Raw genomic sequence first — 20,275 nt, forward strand, 5'->3', positions numbered from 1 at the left:
ACCCTTTTCAGGGTTTTTTATGCAGAAAAAAAATCAGAAGTGGTTTACCATTCCTTCTTCGGGGGTTCCCTAGAACCGTGCAGCTTGCTGAAGGCCACAGAAGCTGGCTCTTCTTGAACTCGCAACCTCTGACTCCAGATACTTAATTTACTGAGCTATCTGGAGAGCATTTTAAGAACTGTTTTTATTTGGTTCAAGCTTTTGTGGACTGTAGCCAGCTTTTTCAGATGCAGGTAAAAATGTAAGTGGCAATTGAAACTAGACTTTTTCCATGCAGCCTATGTACATCTTTGCTATATTGTGTTGTTGTTGTTTAGTTGTTTAGTCTTGTCCGACTCTTCATGACCCCATGGACCAGCGCACACGAGGCCCTCCTGTCCTCCACTGCCTCCCGGAGTTGGGTCAAATTCATGTTGGTCGCTTCAATGACACTGTCCAGCCATCTCCTCCTCTGTCGTCCCCTTCTTCTCTCGCTTTCATACTTTCCCAAAATCAGGGTCTTTTCCAGGGAGTCTTCTCTTCTCATGAGGTGGCCAAAGTCTTGGAGCCTCAGCTTCAAGATCTGTCCTTCCAGGGAGCACTCATGGTTGATTTCCATCAAAATTGATAGGTTTGCAGTCCAGGGGACTCTCAAGAGTCTTCTCCAGCACCACAGTTCAAAAGCATCAATTCTTCAGCGGTTAGCCTTCTATATGGTCCAGCTTTCACTTTCATACAGTGGACCCTCTACTTACGGAATTAATCCGTATTGGAACGGTGGCTGCAAGTCAAAGTCTGTAGGTCGAATCTCCATTGACCCACAATGCATTGAAAACCGATTAATCCCATAACTGGCACTTTTTATTCTATTTATGTTCCATTTTGGTTTTTTTCTGGTCTGTAAATCGATTCTCCGTCTGCAAGTCGAATCTAAATTTTGCGGCCAGAGAAGTCTGTAACTCGAAAAGTCTGTAAGTCGAGCCATCTGTAAGTCAAGGGTCCACTGTATATCACTACAGGAAAAACTATTGCTTTGATTATTCGGACTCTTGTTGGCAAGGTGACGTCTCTGCTTTTTAAGATGCTGTCAAAGTTTGTCATTGTTTTCCTCCCAATAAGCAGTTATCTTTTAATTCCGTGGCTGCTGTCACCCTCTGCAGTGATTATTGAGCCCAAGAGCCTATCCTCTTCCCCCTTCCCTTTAAAGTGGCCACCAGATTAGCTGCAGTCCAGTAGCCTGAGAATAAAATCTTAGTGTGCAATGGGGTCGGCAGTGCTGTATTTCCCACCTTGCATAGATGGGGCTCATGGTGGGGAGGGGGAGAGTACCCCTCCCCTCCCCTATCACTCACCCACACATTCATAGACCACTACCGTGTACCACCCCAGCGACCTCTTTTCTCTCCCATTTTTACATCAAGACCTCACTATAGAAACTATAGAGTATGGGAGCTAGAGAGGCAAAAGATCTGTGTGCAGTCTCTCCCTGCAGCTCAGGAAGAAATCAGAGATGGGCGTGTACGTGCGTATTTAAGAAGATTGAGGGGAACACAGGACAAGGTTTGCTCACTGCTGGCTTATCGTCTGGAAAGGCTGAGAAGAGTTGACAAGTTTCATACATACAGATTTTGAGAACTAATTGAAATTATCAGTGCCGATTTTACTGATCGCTAGTGATCACTGGCAGATGGCTTTCAGAAAAGGCGATTGATTCAGTAGATTTGCTTCAGCGAAAACAAGAGAGGTTTTAAATGTCCATCGTGCAAGGGATGGGGGTTGTTCCCCTTGAGTGGAATATTTGAGGCTGAAGTAGCCTCTTTATTTTTCAGATGATATAATTAAATTGAACAAGAAAGAAGAGCGGAAACAGTATTCCTCCAGACCGAAGAGAGGAGGAGTTAAGCAGAATGGTGCTTGGCAGTTCAGGATGAGGAGAACCAAGTGGGGAGTTCAGGACTACACAGGTAAACTCTTTGGTTTTGGAGCACTGGATGGCTGTTCTCATCCCTGAGCGATCACGTCCTTGCCTTGGTGCTGCTTGTTGCAACTTCGTTTTCTCTCTTTCAGGTTTTGGCAAGAACCGCTTGGGGCGGAGGAAGCGGATGGCGGGGAAGAGGCGTCCCTATGCCGTTAAAACTGGGTTGGCCGCAAGGAAAGCATTAGGAGCTCACAAAGGCATCAGCCCCCTCAACCGATCGCCTCTCAGTGAAAAGGTGGACATGCGGCATTTATAACATCCCTTTGTCGGGGGTGGGGGGTGGGGTTGGCCAGTGTTTAGGTCAAGTGGGGAAGAATTGCCCTCTCTTTTTTTCATGACTTGTGTGTCAGGAATTGCTGTGATCTAGTTACCTTTGATGGGATCCACTCACAAAAAGGACCCCTTCTGGAAGCGGAGGTTGTCCTCCATGTCTGGAATCTTGTTGCTTAGCATGAGAAAATGTGTAACTTTCAGTCTGTTTCTAACCAGTGGATAAGAGGTCCCTGCCATGATTCTCAAGATGAACGCACACTCCCATACACAGCCAGTGTGAGCCCATGCCCCCTCCTCCAGTTGTTGTGCAGACCCTGTGTTTTGCCAGTTAGGAATGGACTGAAGGCCGTGAATTTTCTCATGCTAAACAACAGAATTTCAGCCTGTAAGTGTAATTGGCTATGTTGTATTGATATTTGAGTCTGTTGTCCAGTGCTCAGAAAACACTACAGTCTACCTATCCATCTTCTGCGACAGTTACTGTTTCCAGCGGGAGCAGACGGAAGGATGGTGCAAATCCACATGGCCGAGTAGGGGCCGGGGGAGGTTGTGAATGAGCTAGAATTTGAACGCCATACTGTGAGGTCTCAGATAGTTTGACTATCTGTATACATTTATGTGCACACCACTTATCATGCTGGAAGTGAGAATAGCTGTTATATGTTCAGTTCATAACTGACAGGTATTAAGGGGATGCTTCCCGGATTTATAAAAATAGGTGCACACAAAATCTCATTTAAACCCACTGATTTCATTCTTATATCTCAAACACTCAGATAAAATTGCTTTCATTTTCTCCTGTCTCCCCCTTCCTAAGATCAGCCTGTGAATCTGTTTTCATCTCCTCCTTAGCTTTGCCACTCTAACCAGTTCTTTGCAATTTTTTCTTGGGAGTAAATGGCTTTTCTGCTTCTCCTGCCTTACACTGATCCAATACCAATACATTTATTGTCATTGTAAGTCTATACTTAGTATACACATACAACGAAATTCACACAGACACCCAGAGACCCACATGCACACACATAAAAAATCCCCAAACACTTCACCCCACTAAAAAATAGAAACATCTACACCGCAGGCTAAGTAACACTGTCAAACTGTTCACTACTGGTGGTCTTTAAGTTCATTATTAAGTGCAATTATAGCTCTGGGATAAAAACTATTCAGAAAAATGTGTGGTCCAAGTCTTAATTGTTCTCTATCTTCTGCCAGACGGCAACAGTTCAAAGAAGTTATAAGCAGGATGGGAAAAGTCTCTAAGGATGTTCTGTGACGTCCTCAGACAGAGGGATGTGAATATGTCATCCAGGGTTGGTAGCTGGAGCCCGATGATACTCTGGGCAATTTTAATGGTTCTCTGTCCGCTACAGAGCTACTTCCAAACCATACCAGAATGCCATAGGTTAGGACACTTTCAATGGTGCTACGATAGTAGGACAGAAGTAAATGCTGAGATAAATTTAAGTTCCCGAACATTCTCAGGAAATACAGCCTCTTCTGTGCCTTCTTCACTAGCATGTTAGCGTTTATAGTCCATGAGAGATCCTCTGAGATGTAAGTGCCCAGAAATTTAAAGCTACCAACCCTCTCCACTTCCTCGCCATTTATGGACAGTGGTAAATGTACATTTCTCTTCCTCCTAAAATCAATTATGAGTTCTTTAGTTTTTTTGATATTAAGTGCAAGATTATTTTCTTTACATCAGAGTATCAACCCTTAAACTTCCTGTCTGTAAGCAGACTCATTGTTCTTATTTATGAGCCCCACCACTGTCTAGTGTAAACACTGAGGCTGGGCTGAAGAGGGAAAGTGCATTTAGGACACAACTGTTCTCTGAGGGAGTGGAAGTCTGGTCCGAGAGATGGGAAGTAGCTGTCTTCTGCCAGAACCCTCTCTCAAAACAAGGGTGTGAAACTACTGGCATGACACGGCGGCTTTAATCACTCATCCAAGGCACACACTAGCCTCCTGTGACTAAAGGCCTCTCAGCAGTGTATGGGGAGAGCGAGAGGAGTCGGGTTTAGAAAGTCATCTTCAAAGACAGAAAAGGGAGAGGACAGGAAGGAATGGTCTCCAGACCTGTTTTTTTTTCTTTTCCCCCCAGTCCTGGAATGCAGTATCTCGAGTAACGGCAGGTGTGAGAGCCAGAGCTTAGAAAAGTGGCTTCGGCCTCAGCTCCCCAGGGTCAATGCTGGCTGGAGCTTTCTGTGAGTTTGTTTTTCTGAACCAAAAATCATGCTTCCATGCTCTGATAAGAACCAGCTCCCTTTCCTTTTTTTTGAGGCCACGGGAAGTGGTTTAGGAGGACAAGGGGGAAAAAAGTCCTCAGAAGGCCACTGATCTCGGGGGCATTGACTCCCAAGTAAATGTGTATAGGATTGCAGGCTCAATTTCTTTTTTGTTTCCTAAGACCTTTCTCGTATGCTTTTGGTTCTAGGTGGAGCCCCTGCAAGAGGCCTTAGAACCAGTCCATGTAAGAGAGTGTCAAAATCAGTCAGATAAAAATCTAGTCAAGAAGACATGTGAGCCAAAAAAAAAACCCCAAACAAAGAGGAAGAATCAAATTAAAAGCAGGAGCAGAATTAGAGTTAAAAAAAACTGGGCATAACCAGAAAGGCTTTGACGCACTGCCCCCAACAACAACAACAACAACAACAAACTTTTGAGTCTTGTACTAAACTAGGAGGTCATTGTCCAAGTGGGTAGATTTGTGAAAACTGGCATCCAGGAAACATCATAGAATTTTGTCCTCTTTTCAGTTTTATGCAAGTATGATTGATTTAGGTGTGCATGAGCAGATGGACTTTCAAAATGGGGTGGGGGTGACTAATGCTTGTATGAACTGGTTTGCAAAGATGTCTTTCATGATTTCCAGTGTACAGCTTTTGACCAAGGATATTGAAGAGTCCATTCAATTTTATGTGGTTTTGTAGCATTAAATGATTGTTTAGTTTCAGATTTTGGCACACCACATTGTATTGCTCAGAGAAGCTGATCAAGCATGTAAAGGTAAAGTTCCCCTTGACATTGAGTCAAGTCGTGTCCGACTTGAGGGCGCGGTGCTCATCCCCGTTTCCAAGCCATAGAGCCAGCATTTGTCCGTAGACAGTTTCCCTAGTGACGTGGCCAGCGCAGCTAGACACAGAACGCCGTGACCTTCCCACCGAGGCGGTCCCTATTTATCAACTCGCATTTTTACATGCTTTCAAACAGCTAGGTTGGCAGGAGCTTGGACAAGCAACGGGAGCTCACTCCGTCGCGTGGATTCGATCTTGCGATGGCTTGTCTTCTGACCTTGCAGCACAGAGGCTTCTGTGGTTTAGCCCGCAGTGCCACCACATCCCTGTTGATCAAGCATACAGAAAAATAAATGTGATACAGAAAAAGCATACAGAAAAATAAATCTGGCTTAAACCTCCCAATGAAAGGAGCATACAGAGCAGGAGATTAACAGGAGATGATCAGCTTGAAAGTTTAAAGCAGCTCTACTTGCCAGAAGCTGATTTTATGAAAAGACAGGCTAAACAGCTTAATTTCCATACTGTGCATACCGTATAAGCATGGAAAAACATAGCATTGCAGGACTAAACCAAAAGGCACCAGGATTCAGAGAAGGTATTCAAAGCATAAGAGACTTCCTGTGAAATCCTTGGTCCAAAGATTTCTTCCTTGCTTGTGCAAAGGTAGCCAAGTAAAGCAGGTCTTCAGTGGCCTAAAGTCAAACAGCTGGGGCATGTGTTACTCAGTGTAATTGGAGCAATTCATTCTAACAGACCTTGTACAATGTATATACACATACTGTATATGGCCAAAGAAATCTATTGCCACAAACATGGAGCGCGACTCAGGTTGCTACTCCTGTGCATATAGGTTTGTGTACTGTCAAGTGGTATAATACTTATGGTAACCCTTTGGGGTATTTCAAGGTACTCTGTTTCCCCAAAAATAAGACCTAACTTGAAAAAAAGCCGTAGTATGATTTTTCTGCCATAGCATGATTTTCTCATAATGTAAGCCCTACCCCAAAAATAAGCCCTAGTTAAGTGAAACCCCGCCCTCCACCCTTGTGCAGCAACCAGAAGAAGATGACAGGACTGTCTTTGAATAAATGTAGATAGATGTACATGAAAAATAAAACATGTCCTGAAAATAAGCCCTAATGCATTTTTGGAACAAAAATTAATATAAGACTTCTATTAATAAGTCTTATATTAAGACTGTTTTATTTTTGGGGAAACATGGTAGGTGAGATACCAAAGGGGTGATTTTATCCTTGCCACACACATCCCTGTGAATTTTCATGGCAGAGCAAGGGATTTGAGCCCAGGTCTTATGAGTTCTGTCCGCTACATCACACACCCTAAGAGTGGATAGAGGGAGTTGTTCCCCCCCGTTTTCACTTTATCTCCCCTTTATTACTTGAGAAGGAGAGGTCTGCTTTAGAGGCAGAACCAAGCAGTCCAAAGGTACCTATTTCACAGCTGGGGGTCACCATTATATAATCAGATATAATGTTGATACTATACTCCAAACGTATTAAACAGCAGAAGAAATTCTCCTGAAGTTACCGTTGGGATTTGCTTGGGGGGGGGGAGGTGGAGAAGCGAGCCACCTAAAGGCAGTTCTGCTAAAAGTCCCCAACAAAGGAAAAATCAAGTGCTGAGACCATGGAAGTCTACGTAGACCTGTCCTTATGGGGATTTTGCTGTGGTGGTATAAGATTTTGGTTTAGAAATACCTTTAGTTTTTAAGGCCTGACTTTTACCAACCGATCTCCATTACTCGGCATGTGTGGATTGTGGGTTTTTACATTTCACATTGTGTTTCTTTGCCTAATGCGCTGTTTGTCAAACGCACACACACATACACACACACACACTGTCAAGCGCGTGCGCACACACGCACACAAAACATGCTGTGGCATCTTGAATCAAATCCATCCTGCTTGAAAGCTAACTGCATTATGGTAGCAGATGCTTTTGTTAATTTCAGCAGATTAAATGGCCTCTAGTCCACAAAACTATTACAATAAATCTGTTAGTCTTTAATGTGCCACAGCTTTCAAGGATGGAGGATGGGTTTTTGGGGAAATGAGCCAGCCCAGTAGTTCTCTAGAAGTATATTAGGCCTCACCTGCTATCTGTTTTTTTCTATTTCCTTTAAGAACGTACAGAGAAAATACTCAGTTTTAAAAAGAAAGGCAACTCTTCAGAGGCCATCCGAATTACAGAGCAAGCAGGGACCCATCCTCAGAAGACCCACCTTGTTAAACAGAAGGTAAGCCCTACGTGCCCTTTGTGAGTGTCTCGAGCTACTTAAAGAGGTCAAGTTTATTATATCTAAATGCAATAAATAAATAAATAAATAAATTTATTTATTTATTTATTTATTTATTTATTTATTTATTTATTTATTTATTCTGTATCATATTCTGCTTTGACAGCTGGGGTGGTGTTATGCCAGGCCTCTGGAAATCAATAATTTGGTCAAGGTAATGTCATCTTGACCAAACTCTGGGAGACAATGGAAAACAGGACGGCCTGGCGTGCCCTGGTCCATGGGGTCACAAAGAGTCAGACACGACTTAACGACTAAACAACAACAACGATGTCATCTTAGAAATTTTTAAAAATGCAAACGATTCTCACATATTGAATTGTACGGCCTTCCTCTTCTGTGCTGTTTGAATAAATATGTGCTGAACTTTATATAAAAGTAGTAAAGAAGTAGATTTTGAAAGTCGTTAATATGTGGCCAGCGGTCACTACGGGTCTCTGATGCCGAAGAGCTACTGTCTTCCAAGGCCTCACTAGTTGTCTGTTTTTATGTGTATCTATTAGCAATCGCTTTTAGTTATGATGGAGTCATTGGGCACAAGGCATAACTAAAAAGGGGCTGAATCTGTTAGCTTCTGCAGTACACAAGCACTGCAGTTGCTGCTAAAGTTATCTGGCCAGGTCACTTTGTCTTGATGAATGGCCATCTTTGTACCTAGAATGGGTTGCGCATTTCCAAGAGTTAGAGAAGACAACAGAACACATTGGGGAGATGCATCCTGAGTAGGGTCCAGTAACCTTTCAGAAAGAGGGTTTTAGGCTGTGATCCCACAGTTATTTACCTGGTTGGCTAATGTTCCCGTACTTCAGAGTTAGCCATGCACAGAATTGTACTGCTGGTCATTCTCCTCTCTTGATGCCTACTGGTTCTGATCTGTTGCATGGTTTAGTGTGAGTAAAACACTATCTACATTGTATGTTAACATGGTGGATCCCAGTCTCCTTTCACTGTCATCCGTCCAGCACATGGGGCCTTTGTTTTGAACCGGGTTTCTCAGCCAGATGCTCAACATCACATCCCTCCTCCAATATCACATCCCTCCTCCCCTTCCCCACATCTTAGCTAGCCTGTCTGTCATCTCAGGTTTTTCTCAGAGAAGAGCAGAACATGCACCACAAATTCCTCTTTTTCACTTGGAGGAAGAAAATCATCATGTGGAACATTTTCAGCTAAGTTGATGTGCTGATCCTTTATATGGGGACGTTTAGGGACAGCCGTCATGTAGCTGCACCCAAGTGGTTTCTGAGAGGTTCATCTCCCAGAATCCTTCATCCAGTAACCTTTCGACATATTTTGCTATAGGTCTGTATTGATTTTATATTTGGCCCTTGCAAGTAGAAACTGAGACTTGGGGGATGGAAGTGAATACTTCATAGAATAATGAAGTTGGAAGGGGCCATTGAAGCCAATCCCCTGCTCAAGGCTGGAATACAAATCCATGAAGACCTGACAGATGGCTGTCTAGTTTCCTCTTGAATGCCTCCAGCATTGGAGCAATCACCACCTCCTGAGGTCATTTGTTCCATTGTCGTACTGCTCTAACAGTTAAGATGTTTTTTTCCTGATATTCATTGGATATCTGGCTTCATGTAACTTGAGCCCATTGTTGTGTGTCCTGCACTCAGGGATGACCAAGAACGGATCCTCCCCCTCCTCTGTAGGACTACCTTTCATGTCTTGGAAAAGTGCCATCATTCCCCCCCCCCCCCAGGTCTTATTTTCTCTGAGCTAAACATTCTCAGTTCTTTCAGTCTTTCCTCCTAGGGCTTGGTTTCCAGTCCCCTGGTCATCCTTGTTGCTTTCCTCTGAATTTGTTCCCATTTGTCAGCATCTTTCTTGAACTCCTGTGTCCAGAATTGGACACAATACTCAAGGTGAGGCCTAACCAGTGCCGAATAGAGGGGGGCTAGTACCTCATGGGATTTGGAGACTCTACTTCTGTTAATGCAGCTTAAAATAGTATTTGCCTTTTATTTGCAACCACATCACACGGTTGGCTCCTGTTCAGCTTGTGATCAATGACAATTCCACGATCTTTGCAGAAGGTGTGACTGGATCCTTATTAGGCCAATATCGATGCAGATTTCAGCTGTAGTGGTGGATGGGATCATAACATTGAATTTGGCAGCAGTTACATTTTGCATTGTATTGTTCGTGAGCCAGAACTGGGGCTACCTTGCTCTAGCATGCGCCATCTCCAACCGGACATAGGTTCTACATGAAAAAGGGCCTTTACACAGAAAACATGGAGCCTGCCTTCTTAACTCCAGATCAGTGACTTGTCCTCTTAGACGTCTTTTTAGGATTGTTACTGCATTTGCTTGATCCTCTTGTTATCTTGTGTACGTTGTTACCAGTGCCGTTAACGAGAAGCCACGGTGTGTTCTGCCACTAAGTGTTCTTACTAATATTCCTTTTGTCGCCACTACCTTTTGCCTTTATTTCTTTTACTGGCAAAAATTCTGTCTGTCATTTCCTTGGGAGCAAGAGAACTTGTCTGTTCATTGTGCTGCACTGTAAGAGTGACTGAGGCTTTATAGAAATGACGATCATTCTTTATAAATTTTTACAGAAATAATATACAGTCCCCTTCTGCCAGAATTGGAAGTAAGTTATACCAGCAGAAAGACACACGCCAAGCAACATTCCTCTTCCGGAGAGGCCTGAAGGTACTGTAGAAGACATAGAAATTATGCTATCAATTATTCTTCCATTCTTCCCTTTGGTCTAAATAGTTAGTAATCTAGATAACGTTGGTTAACATCACCTTTTGCTGTGTTTTGCTTCAGACACCGGCATATCTTAAGGTTTTCTCAATGTTGCTGAAAGAGTTAGGTCAGTGTGCAGTTTTTAATAAGCTATCAACAGCTGTTATTAGGTATGTTGTATGTTTAAGATACAACACAAGGATGTGGGAAAGCTGTATTAAAAATTGCAAGTTTTCTGTGGATACAGAGTTGATAGACGGGATTTGCATAGACTTGGTTCATGGGTTTACAAGACTTTGAGACAAAAATGTAAGAGCTGGAGGACTGGCTTACAGTGAGTGAGCCATGCACGCTCTTCTGAATGGTACAGAAGTTGCTACAGCTCTGATTTTACTTAGCTGATGTGAACATGAGAGGTTCGAACTGTCCCTGCTTGAAACAAAGGCACAGACAGTTCTAAAACGAGGCAGGGAGCCCTGTGCAGAAAAACAAGGGTGGGTGGGAGCAACAGCTTTCTCAGTCTCTTTACTCCTTGAGATTATTGTGATATTTTTTGACTCTGCTTTTGTATTACTTATGTTCACAGCAGTGAGGATTCAGAAGAAAGGGACTGTCAGAAAATGTGTATCTCCCCCATATATCTTAAGACTAATTGGTTGCCTGGACTCTAGTCTGTCAGGCAGGGAGTTCTGTGCATACTTGTAGAAACTTATTGGAAGGTCTTGGCTGTTTTGGCGATCTCGACGACCGCCGTAGTGGACTGCTGAGTGGTGGCAATCCCCTCCTCTGCTCTCTCTCTCTCTCTCTCTGTGTCTTAACATTCCCACCAACATAATTCTGGTTGCTTGTTTTTGATGTCAGTATGGCTGAATTTGTCTTTTTCACCTCTAGGTGCAAGCGCAAGTCCTTCCAGAAGATGACGTGAATGACCAGAGCGCTAAAAGAACCCGCCCGTAGGTGTTCAGTTGAATTGACCCGAACAATCGCTAAGACCTTACAAACGCATGTTCTCACTGCTGCTTTAGTTTACTCTGCTTTGTCCAGATGGTGGACGTGTGACTCATTCTGGCAACTGGAAACCTCTGGTCCTCTTTGGGTGGTGGCCTTTTTTTAAATCATGTTAGAAAGCAGGAGGCAGGGGTGCTGCAGCAGGAGCGAGAGTGTCCGAAAACAGTCCTGTCCTGGTGTTAATTCAGAGTGCCTTGTGATCTCCTAATCTTCAGATGTGGTTGCTAAATGTCTTGCTACTTCCGGAGCTGAATCCGTCATTTGCTTGCAGCTTGCTTGCTGCAAGTAGTTAAAGAATTTGGCTCGTAGGAGAGCCTGTAGTCCTGGGCATGTTTCTTTGAGAGCGAGTCCCATTGAATTTCATGGATATGCCTTCTGAAACATGCAGAGGTGTAAGTCACCGTTTCTTGCTTGGTGGAAGGCTGTGGAGAACCTTACTTGGGAGTGGGTGGCTCTGAGCTTCTGGCCGTGAGCTACCGTGTGACAAGTTTGAGCTATTAGGAAGAATGGGAGGGGTCTCAGTGCTCCTGACATTTTTCTGCCCTTCCTCTTTCCTAAGCTAAAAGGCAGGAATGGCTTGCTCACTACAGGATTTAACTGTTACTTTGACTGGGAATGTGCACAGTAAAAATGTTTTCTTTGTGGGTGGCGGGCACCTCTTTCATTTTCATGTCTTTCGTGTTCTGGTCCTTTCATTAAACCACTCATCCACAAGCCCTAAAGACTGCTTTAAAACCTCTCCAGAAAAGCTGGACAAAGTCAGACGATCCACAGTAAATCAACCAAATAATATTTTTTTAAAAAAAATCAGTCTAACAGGGAAAGCACCTCCCCACCACCGCATAGTCATGAGGAAAAAGCAAAATAAAATGCAGTTTTCCTGTGGGTGAGAACAGGAAAACGGTGGCCCTCCATGTGTTGTCAAACTACAACTCTCATCTGGCTAACACAACATAGTAGGGATTTCGAACTAGTTGTTTGCACAGCTCTATTGTTTGGGCCAGTTGTTTGGTGCTTTGGAGCTTTTTGGCTAGAATCCCATTTGTTTTTATCCAAGGTTTCCATAACTTGCCGTAACTGCTTTCAGCTAGGTGACAAGATGCCGGGGTGCATCCTGGTAGTGAAATCTGGTACATGACCGGGCGCCCAACCCAGGCATTTCCCGACATGTCTTATTATTTGCAGTGAGCCACAGCAGATTGTGCAAACTTAATGCAAACGCCAACAAGATTCTGATCGCTTTAATCTAAAAGTCTCAGCAAAGGAGAAATCTGTGTTATGGAATGTCAGAGGGGTTCATGTCCAGATAGTGTTAATAAAGGGTTCTTCTGCTCCCCAACCAGGTGGCGGACATCCACAACAAATGGAGGAATCCTGACAGTATCGATTGACAATCCTGGTGCAGTCCCACAACCCATGTGAGTAAAATGGCTTCATTATATATTACAAAAAACCTCTTCCCAAACTTTGTTGGTGAGAATCGTTGGGGGATCAGAAGGAGATACTGTTCATACGGCATAGAAGTGGAGCCTCCCAATTGTGCCCTAATAATTTGGACCCCCACCCCACCCACCCCTCTTCGTTATTGCTGTGGCTTGCATCTTTGGTCTCTTATGTTTTAATTTCTGGGGAAATGCGCATTTCTGCTGAAAGCCATTCAAAGTGCCATTACGTTTTTTCTGCCCAACAGTTCTTTGAAGCCAAGGCTAACCAGTACTCCTATCCCTCCGTTTCTCATGAAGAGGGACCAGTCGGAAGAGAAAAAGATTCCTAAAGGAGTTCCATTGCAGTTTGACATCAACAGTGTCGGGAAACAGGTGGGCTATTCTGAGCCAGTCCACATACACGACAAAACAGTTCTGGTGTTGACAGTTAACACGGGCCTCCAACCTGAAGCCTAGGCTTCTTTATTGCCCTTCACAACTTGCTATCAAACTGCTAGGTGGTGGGTTTTCTTTCTGAAATGGCTCTCAACTATGTGCACATTCCAAATGGATGTTCGGTCCCCGAGACAGCGTTCATTTCAAAGTGTTGCTGTTTCTCTATCCTCATTCACTTGCTATATTCCCTAAACCTAGCGTATTCCTCTCTTTTAAACAAAGGAAACCTTCCTGTATTGCTCCTTTTTCTCTCCTGTACATTTTTTTTTTGCAACACCCTTCCCTTTGTTTCACCTCTCTTCTGATTTTTTCCAATGTTTGCTTAACTTGTCTAGTGTGGTGAAAACCCTCTTGCCAAGTTTCTTCTTCGAATTACAGTGGTGCCCCGGATAGCAACGATAATCCATTCCAGATTAATCGTCGCTATCTGGAAACATCGCTAAACGGAATTAAAAAATCCATAGGAACGCATTAAACTTCGTTTAATGCGTTCCTATGGGGCCCAAACTCACCGCTATGCGGAGATCCTCCATTGTGCCGCCATTTTCGCCACCTCAGTAAGCGAGGAATCTGCGCAAAAAAACTTGCGGTGGCCATTTTGGAACCGCCGATCAGCTGTTTTAGAAACATCGAAACGCTTACCGATCATCACAATGCGATGTTTTGCCTATTAAAACATCGCAATGCGATCGCATTAGCGATCTAAAAAAATAGATCGCTATGTGAATTTGTCAAACGGTGCGCTCGTTAAGCGAGGCACCACTGTACTTTCCAGGTTTTCTCAGTTAGCCACCCTTTTTTTGCTCAACCCTTTTGAACTGGGTCCTCCTTTCTATTCCTCCCCAATCACGTTCCACAGAAGCAATTATCTTCCCTTTGTTCCTGCTTGGCCGCCAGAAAACGGTGGCACATAGTTGCATACCCTTTGAGCCTTACTGATGTGGTCTTGAGATCCCTATCAGGCCATTACAGTTTGTCCCAGCTCCTGTTTCAATCATATGAACCCTCCAACTGATACTTCAACAGATACAGCAGGATCCCCTTATCGGCAGGATCAGTATCCGCTGATTCACTTATCCATGGTCTAAAAATATTAGAACAAAAGGCCAGGAAATACATCTTTCTAAAGATGAAGTTACCAGAATTGGTAACTAGAGAGAGTCGGAAACCCTGTTACATATAGTGTTGGCTATGAAAATGATGTCCACTATTATCTGCATTTTTCAACCTCCGTGGGGGGCTTGGAACTGATCCCACATGAATAAGGGTGCCCTACTATATGATTTCTGCACTATTTTGGCTGGAGTTTTAGAAGAGGTAGCCATGTTAGTCTACGCTAGCATGTCAGGCAAAATCAAATGATTTTTTAAAAAAAAAAAGGAAGAGAAAAATGTTGTGGCACCTTAAAGACTAACTGCTGTATTTTAAAGTGAACGTTCATGGACAAGTCCCTCTGCCTATCTGAAGAAGCAGAGTTGTCCATGAAAGCTCACAGTAAAATACAGTGGTGCCTCACTTAACGGCAATAATCTGTTCCAGGAAAATCACCGTTAAGCGGAAACATCGTAAAGCGAAAATAAAAAGCCCATTGAAACGCATTGAAAACCTTTCAATGCGTTCCAATGGGCTTAAAACTCACCGTCCAGCGAAGATCCTCCATACAGCGGCCATTTTCGCTGCCTGTATAGCGAGGAATCCGTCCCTAAACACAGCAGGGAGCCATTTTATTTATCCAGCGGCCATTTTGAAACCGCAGATCAGCTGTTTAAAAAACATCGTTTTGTGAAGAATCGGTTCCCGAAGCAGGGAACCGATCATTGCAAAGCGAAAGTCCCCCATTTAAACCATCGTTTTGCGATTGCAAAAAGATTGTCATAAAGCGGTTTCGTCATAATGCAGGGCAATCGTAAAGCGAGGCACCACTGTTGGTCTTTAAGATGCCACAGCATTTTTCTATTCTTTAATTTTTTTAAATGTTGTTTTATTTTGGCTGGGTTATTTGTTATTAATACAATGTGGGGTTTTATCTATTGTTTATTTCTGTGGATTTTGAAACTGTGCTGCAGGGATTGGCTACTGGATAGTAGACAAATACTGTATTTTAAATAAATAGAAATAAAGGCAAGGAGGGTAGATGAAATACTAGCAAAATATCATTTTTGCTCTTTGTGGTTTTCTAATCTCTTTCTAATGAGGAAATGTAGTAATCTATAGCCTTTTCTGCTTACAGACAAACATGACCCTCAATGAGCGTTTTGGGATCCTGAAGGAACAAAGGACGGCCCTCTCTCAGAACAAAGGCAGCCGTTTTGTAACTGTGGGCTAGGGTTTGTTCAAGAGACCCCATCTTTCTAAGGAACTGAATTCTCAGTGAACCGAAAAGTATGGGATATGTTGGACCTTGTGTCAAGATGTTGATGAAGCTGAATATTTTTTTTAAAACTCGTTTTACTTTAAATAGTTAAAAAGAAACACAACCCTCCCATGACAGTGGAACGTAAAAAAGAGAAAATGCAGTATAGGTAATAAGTAGTGTCATGTTACCTGGATGGAAACTAAACTCCATGCAGTCCCAGGAAGAAGAGAAAAAACCAATAGAATCACCTTGGTTTCTTAAGGCCCAGTGGATGTTGGAATTAATGTGGCAGCTGTTCATTGCGCCACCCACCACTGCAAAGCAGCCACTTGTGCGTTATTTGATTGCCGGTTGCTGCCCATGACTTCATTACTATAAATCTGGTGAGGAGCACAGCCCTTCTTCCAGTTGCACTTCTGCTACTTAAGCTGCAAGGTCCTTGATACTCTGAAACGCTGCAGTTCACCTGACACTGGAGTGCAAAATGTTCGGAAACTGGGGCAGTAAAAGAACAGTGCAGAGTCACATAGCTGTAACAGGCTGTTGTCACGTACTTTCAAGTGACAGCATGCAGGCTTGAGGCCTCTCGTAGGACCATAGCGTGAATCTGGTCCCTGCACGTAAGAAATGAACACATTGGTCTCTGTGGGGTAAAAATTTAAGCCAATGCAAGTTAGGTTACCTGCTGCTTCCTTTGTTCCTTTGTTTTTAAGCTGCCAGTTTGCTTCCTGTCTTCATTAGAGGAAACTATGCTTTAGTGACCATTTAATGTTGCCAGATAAATTATTTTGGATGTTACTCTGTTGTGTTGTAAAGATGTGCACTTTGTGACCCCTATACTTAGCGGTAGTTTCAACAGGTGAGCATCACAAGGATTCAAGGGACTTTCCTGTTGTTTCAAGGGATCAGAAGTGGTGGAGTTGACATATCAGCACACCCCCTACATTTAACGTGCACTGGATTTTTTAAATTCAAAACTTGTGTCAAGGTTTTCAGGATGGCCGCAAGGGTCAGGCAGCCCCAAGCTTCCCCTTCGGACTTCACTGAGATTAGCTATGTTCAGAGCGCGAGCAAAAGCAGTGGGATTGCCTGTCGCCTACTTTGTGGACTAAATCGGTCTATAGCGTTGATGCTCAGATAGATAAATGGATACTAGACGATTTGCTGCATCTCAGAAACCTAGTGCGTTTAACACAGTATCTTTTTTTCCTATTAAAAAAAAAATCCCAAGCAATTAGTTTATTGTAGCATTCAAGATAAAGATCTCTTTGACAGTAGTGGGCCTTCCTCAGAGCAGTTTAAAACAGTCATGTATCCATGACAATTTATTGTTCAGGTTCTTGTTTTTAATTCTTCAGTAACTTTGCAATAGAATAACATTTGGAATATAAAGTTTTTTTTTACTATGTTAGTTGATGTTCTGTTGAAGAAATCCATTAGAATTGAAGTAGGCAGAATGCTGATCGTCATCCTGTATTAGATTTCCACCAGGATGCAACTAAAAATAAATAAAAAATAAAAAAAGAATAAAATCCTTTTGCATCAACATGGATGCAAAACATTGATGCAATGCATCTCAAGAGAGCTAGTTTGTATTTAAGGAGAATATGCTTTAAAACTGTACCTTTTGGTATTTTCTTTTTGAGAAGTTAATACAGTTTGATCTATTCTAAAGCTGTCAAAACTTTTTTAAAAATAAAAATGTTACAAGTTTGCGGCTGTGTGTATCTGGAACTGAATTTTATAACTCTTTGTATTCCACATAGAATGAATTAGTAATTCTTTTTCATCCATGTCAGAAGCAATCTGGAATAGAAGGATCAGTTGTCAGGACGCTATTGTTCCCCAAGGCGTGCTTTTTGAAAATATGCTGAACTCACATTCAGAGAACATTATTGGAAAATTCACTGGCTTAAAAATGACTCCTTAATAGATGTGCCGTATGCATAGATGGGTGAGCGAGTGTGGTGTAGTGGAACAGAGTGACAAACTAGGACTCGGGAGACCTGGGTTCAAATCCTGCTCAGCCATGTAAGCTGACTGTGGGTTTGGCAGTGGTAAAACCACTAAAAATACCTCCCCTATGCTGAAAACCCTATTGAGTTCACCCAAATTTGGGTGCAACTTCACAGCACATAATAAAAAGCACAGATGATCATTTTAATAAAATAGAGCTTTTTAAATGAAAGAAAGCAGTCACTGCTTCTGAAGAAGATACTTTTCTTCAGTTCTTTTTTTTTTTTAATGTCTTGTTGTTTAGTCATTAAGTCGTGTCTGACTCTTTGTGGCCCCATGGACCAGAGCACGCCAGGCCCTCCTGTCTTCCACTGCCTCCCGGAGTTTGGTCAAATTCATGTGGGTCGCTTCAATGACACTGTCCAACCATCTCATCCTGTCGTCCCCTTCTCCTCTTGCCCTCACACTTTCCCAACCTCAGGGTCTTTTCCAGGGAGTCTTCTCTTCTCATGAGATGGCCAAAGGATTGGAGCCTCAGCTTCAAGATCTGCCCTTCCAGGGAACACTCAGGGTTGGTTTCCTTCAGAACGGATAGGTTTCTTCTCCTTGCAGTCCAGGGGACTCTCAAGAGCCTCCTCCAGCACCACAGTTCAAAAGCATCAATTCTTCGGCGGTCAGCTTTCTTTATGGTCCAGCTCTCACTTCCATACATCACTACTGGAAAAACCATAGCTTTGACTTTGCGGACAGTAAAATCTGTCACTGCCTCCATATCTTCTCCTTCTATTTGCCAGGAAGTGATGGGACCAGTGGCCAGGATCTTAGTTTTTTTGATGTTGTGCCTAATTATTGATTAAATAGGAGAGGTCCTAGAAATCTCACTGAAGATACTTCCAAGCTTCTTTATTGTCAGCTTGCTGTGTTGTCTGAGATCTGATCACGACTAATCTATATCCCACTTAAAGCAGCTCAAAGACTAACGGGAAATGTCATTCTTTTATCTCCGAGGCTTTACGAGCCCAGTTCTTCCACTCATAGCTTTGCCTGGGATAGATTAGATACAGAGCTACTCGCCCATGTATTTTGGACCTTTCTAGGTCCACTGTCATCCACTCCAGAAGTGAAAGACAAATTCTATGACGATCTGGCAGCTGCTATCAAAAAAGTCCCTGAAAGAGAGGCACTGTTCATTCTTGGAGACTTTAACGCTAGAGTTGGTGCTGATCATAATTCTTGGCCCACTTGTCTAGGTCGCTTTGGCATTGGAAAGATGAATGAAAATGGCCAGCGCTTGCTGGAGCTTTGCTGCCATTATGGTCTTTGCGTCAGCAACACATTCTTTAACACGAAGCTGCAACACAGAGTTTCCTGGAGACATCCAAGATCCAAGCATTGGCATCAGCTCGATCTAATCCTCACTAGACGTTCCAGCCTTCCTAGTATTACGATCACACGCAGTTACCAGAGTGCTGATTGTGATACTGATCACTCCCTGGTGTGTAGTAGAGTAAAACTGCGAACAAAGAGAGTATATCACACGAAAAAGGAAGGAAGACCACGTATTGACATCAGCAAGACTCGCGATCAAAGAAAAGTGAAAGAATTTGCCCAAGCACTTGAGGAAGCCCTTCCAGGTCCGGCTACTGCAAATGCACCTGAACGATGGGAACACTTCAAGAACACTGTCTATAACACCGCCTTGTCCACCTTTGGCAAGAAGACCCAAAAGGTGGCTGACTGGTTCGAAGCCCATTCAGAGGAGTTAATGCCAGCCATCGAGGTTAAGAGAAGAGCACTAGCAGCATACAAAGCCTGTCCTAGCGAGTACAACTTGCAAGCTCTTCGAGCTGCCCGCAGCCAAGTCCAACAGGCTGCCAGGAGATGCTCCAACGACTATTGGCTCCAGCTCAGCTCTCATATACAGTTAGCAGCGGACACAGGTAACATCAAAGGAATGTATGACGGTATCAAGCAGGCCTTAGGTCCAATACAGAAGAAATCTGCTCCCTTGAAGTCTGCTACAGGTGTGCTCATCCAGGACCGAGCACAGCAGATGGAACGCTGGGTACAGCACTACTCTGAGCTATATTCCAGAGAGAATGTAGTAACCGAAGAAGCATTAAATAACATTGAGTGCCTACCTGTCTTGGAAGAGCTGGACAGCGAACCAACCCTAGCAGAAATAAAAGCGGCCTTGGACTCCCTCGCCTCCGGCAAGGCACCTGGAAAGGATAACATCCCTGCTGAAGTGCTGAAATGCTGTAAGGAGATCATCACCACTGAACTGTACGAAATCTTTTGTCTCTGCTGGAGGGAAGGTGGAGTACCACAGGACATGAAGGATGCAAACATTGTCACATTGTACAAGAACAAAGGAGACAGGGGTGACTGCAATAACTACCGTGGCATCTCTCTTCTTAGCGTTGTAGGGAAGCTGCTTGCCCGTGTTGTTCTGAAGAGGCTCCAGGTGCTTGCAGACAGAGTCTATCCAGAATCACAGTGCGGATTTCGAGCTAATAGATCCACCACTGACATGGTATTCTCCCTCCGACAGCTGCAGGAGAAATGCAGGGAACAACAACAGCCGCTCTTAGTGGCCTTCATAGACCTTACAAAAGCATTTGATCTGGTTAGCAGGGATGGCCTTTTTAAAATACTTCCCAAGATTGGATGTCCACCTCGTCTCCTTAACATCATCAGATCTTTCCATGAGGGAATGAAAGGCACTGTAGTTTTTGACAGCTCAACATCAGACCCCTTCGACATCCGAAGCGGAGTGAAACAGGGCTGTGTCCTC

The 20,275-nt window shown here is 43.4% G+C and overlaps 1 protein-coding gene across 2 annotated transcripts in view; it reads left to right on the forward strand.

The window, feature by feature from the left end:
- Nucleotides 1–17,236, forward strand: part of FYTTD1 (forty-two-three domain containing 1) — a 29,713-nt gene extending 12,477 nt beyond the window's left edge. The window contains exons 2-10 of one of the 2 annotated variants that reach the window (XM_078389733.1): nt 1,809–1,943; nt 2,047–2,192; nt 4,671–4,706; nt 7,398–7,510; nt 10,143–10,239; nt 11,170–11,231; nt 12,630–12,704; nt 12,977–13,103; nt 15,397–17,236. In XM_078389733.1, the coding sequence (XP_078245859.1) occupies nt 1,809–1,943; nt 2,047–2,192; nt 4,671–4,706; nt 7,398–7,510; nt 10,143–10,239; nt 11,170–11,231; nt 12,630–12,704; nt 12,977–13,103; nt 15,397–15,492 (887 nt within the window). In that variant the 3' untranslated portion in view covers nt 15,493–17,236. The remainder of the gene's footprint in view (nt 1–1,808; nt 1,944–2,046; nt 2,193–4,670; nt 4,707–7,397; nt 7,511–10,142; nt 10,240–11,169; nt 11,232–12,629; nt 12,705–12,976; nt 13,104–15,396) is intronic. The other variant, XM_020811245.3, reaches the window with a different exon arrangement.
- The last annotated feature ends 3,039 nt before the right edge of the window (nt 17,237–20,275 follow it).

Source organism: Pogona vitticeps, chromosome 3, assembly GCF_051106095.1.
Source record: "Pogona vitticeps strain Pit_001003342236 chromosome 3, PviZW2.1, whole genome shotgun sequence".
In the NCBI taxonomy this organism is placed as follows: Eukaryota; Metazoa; Chordata; class Lepidosauria; order Squamata; family Agamidae; genus Pogona; species Pogona vitticeps.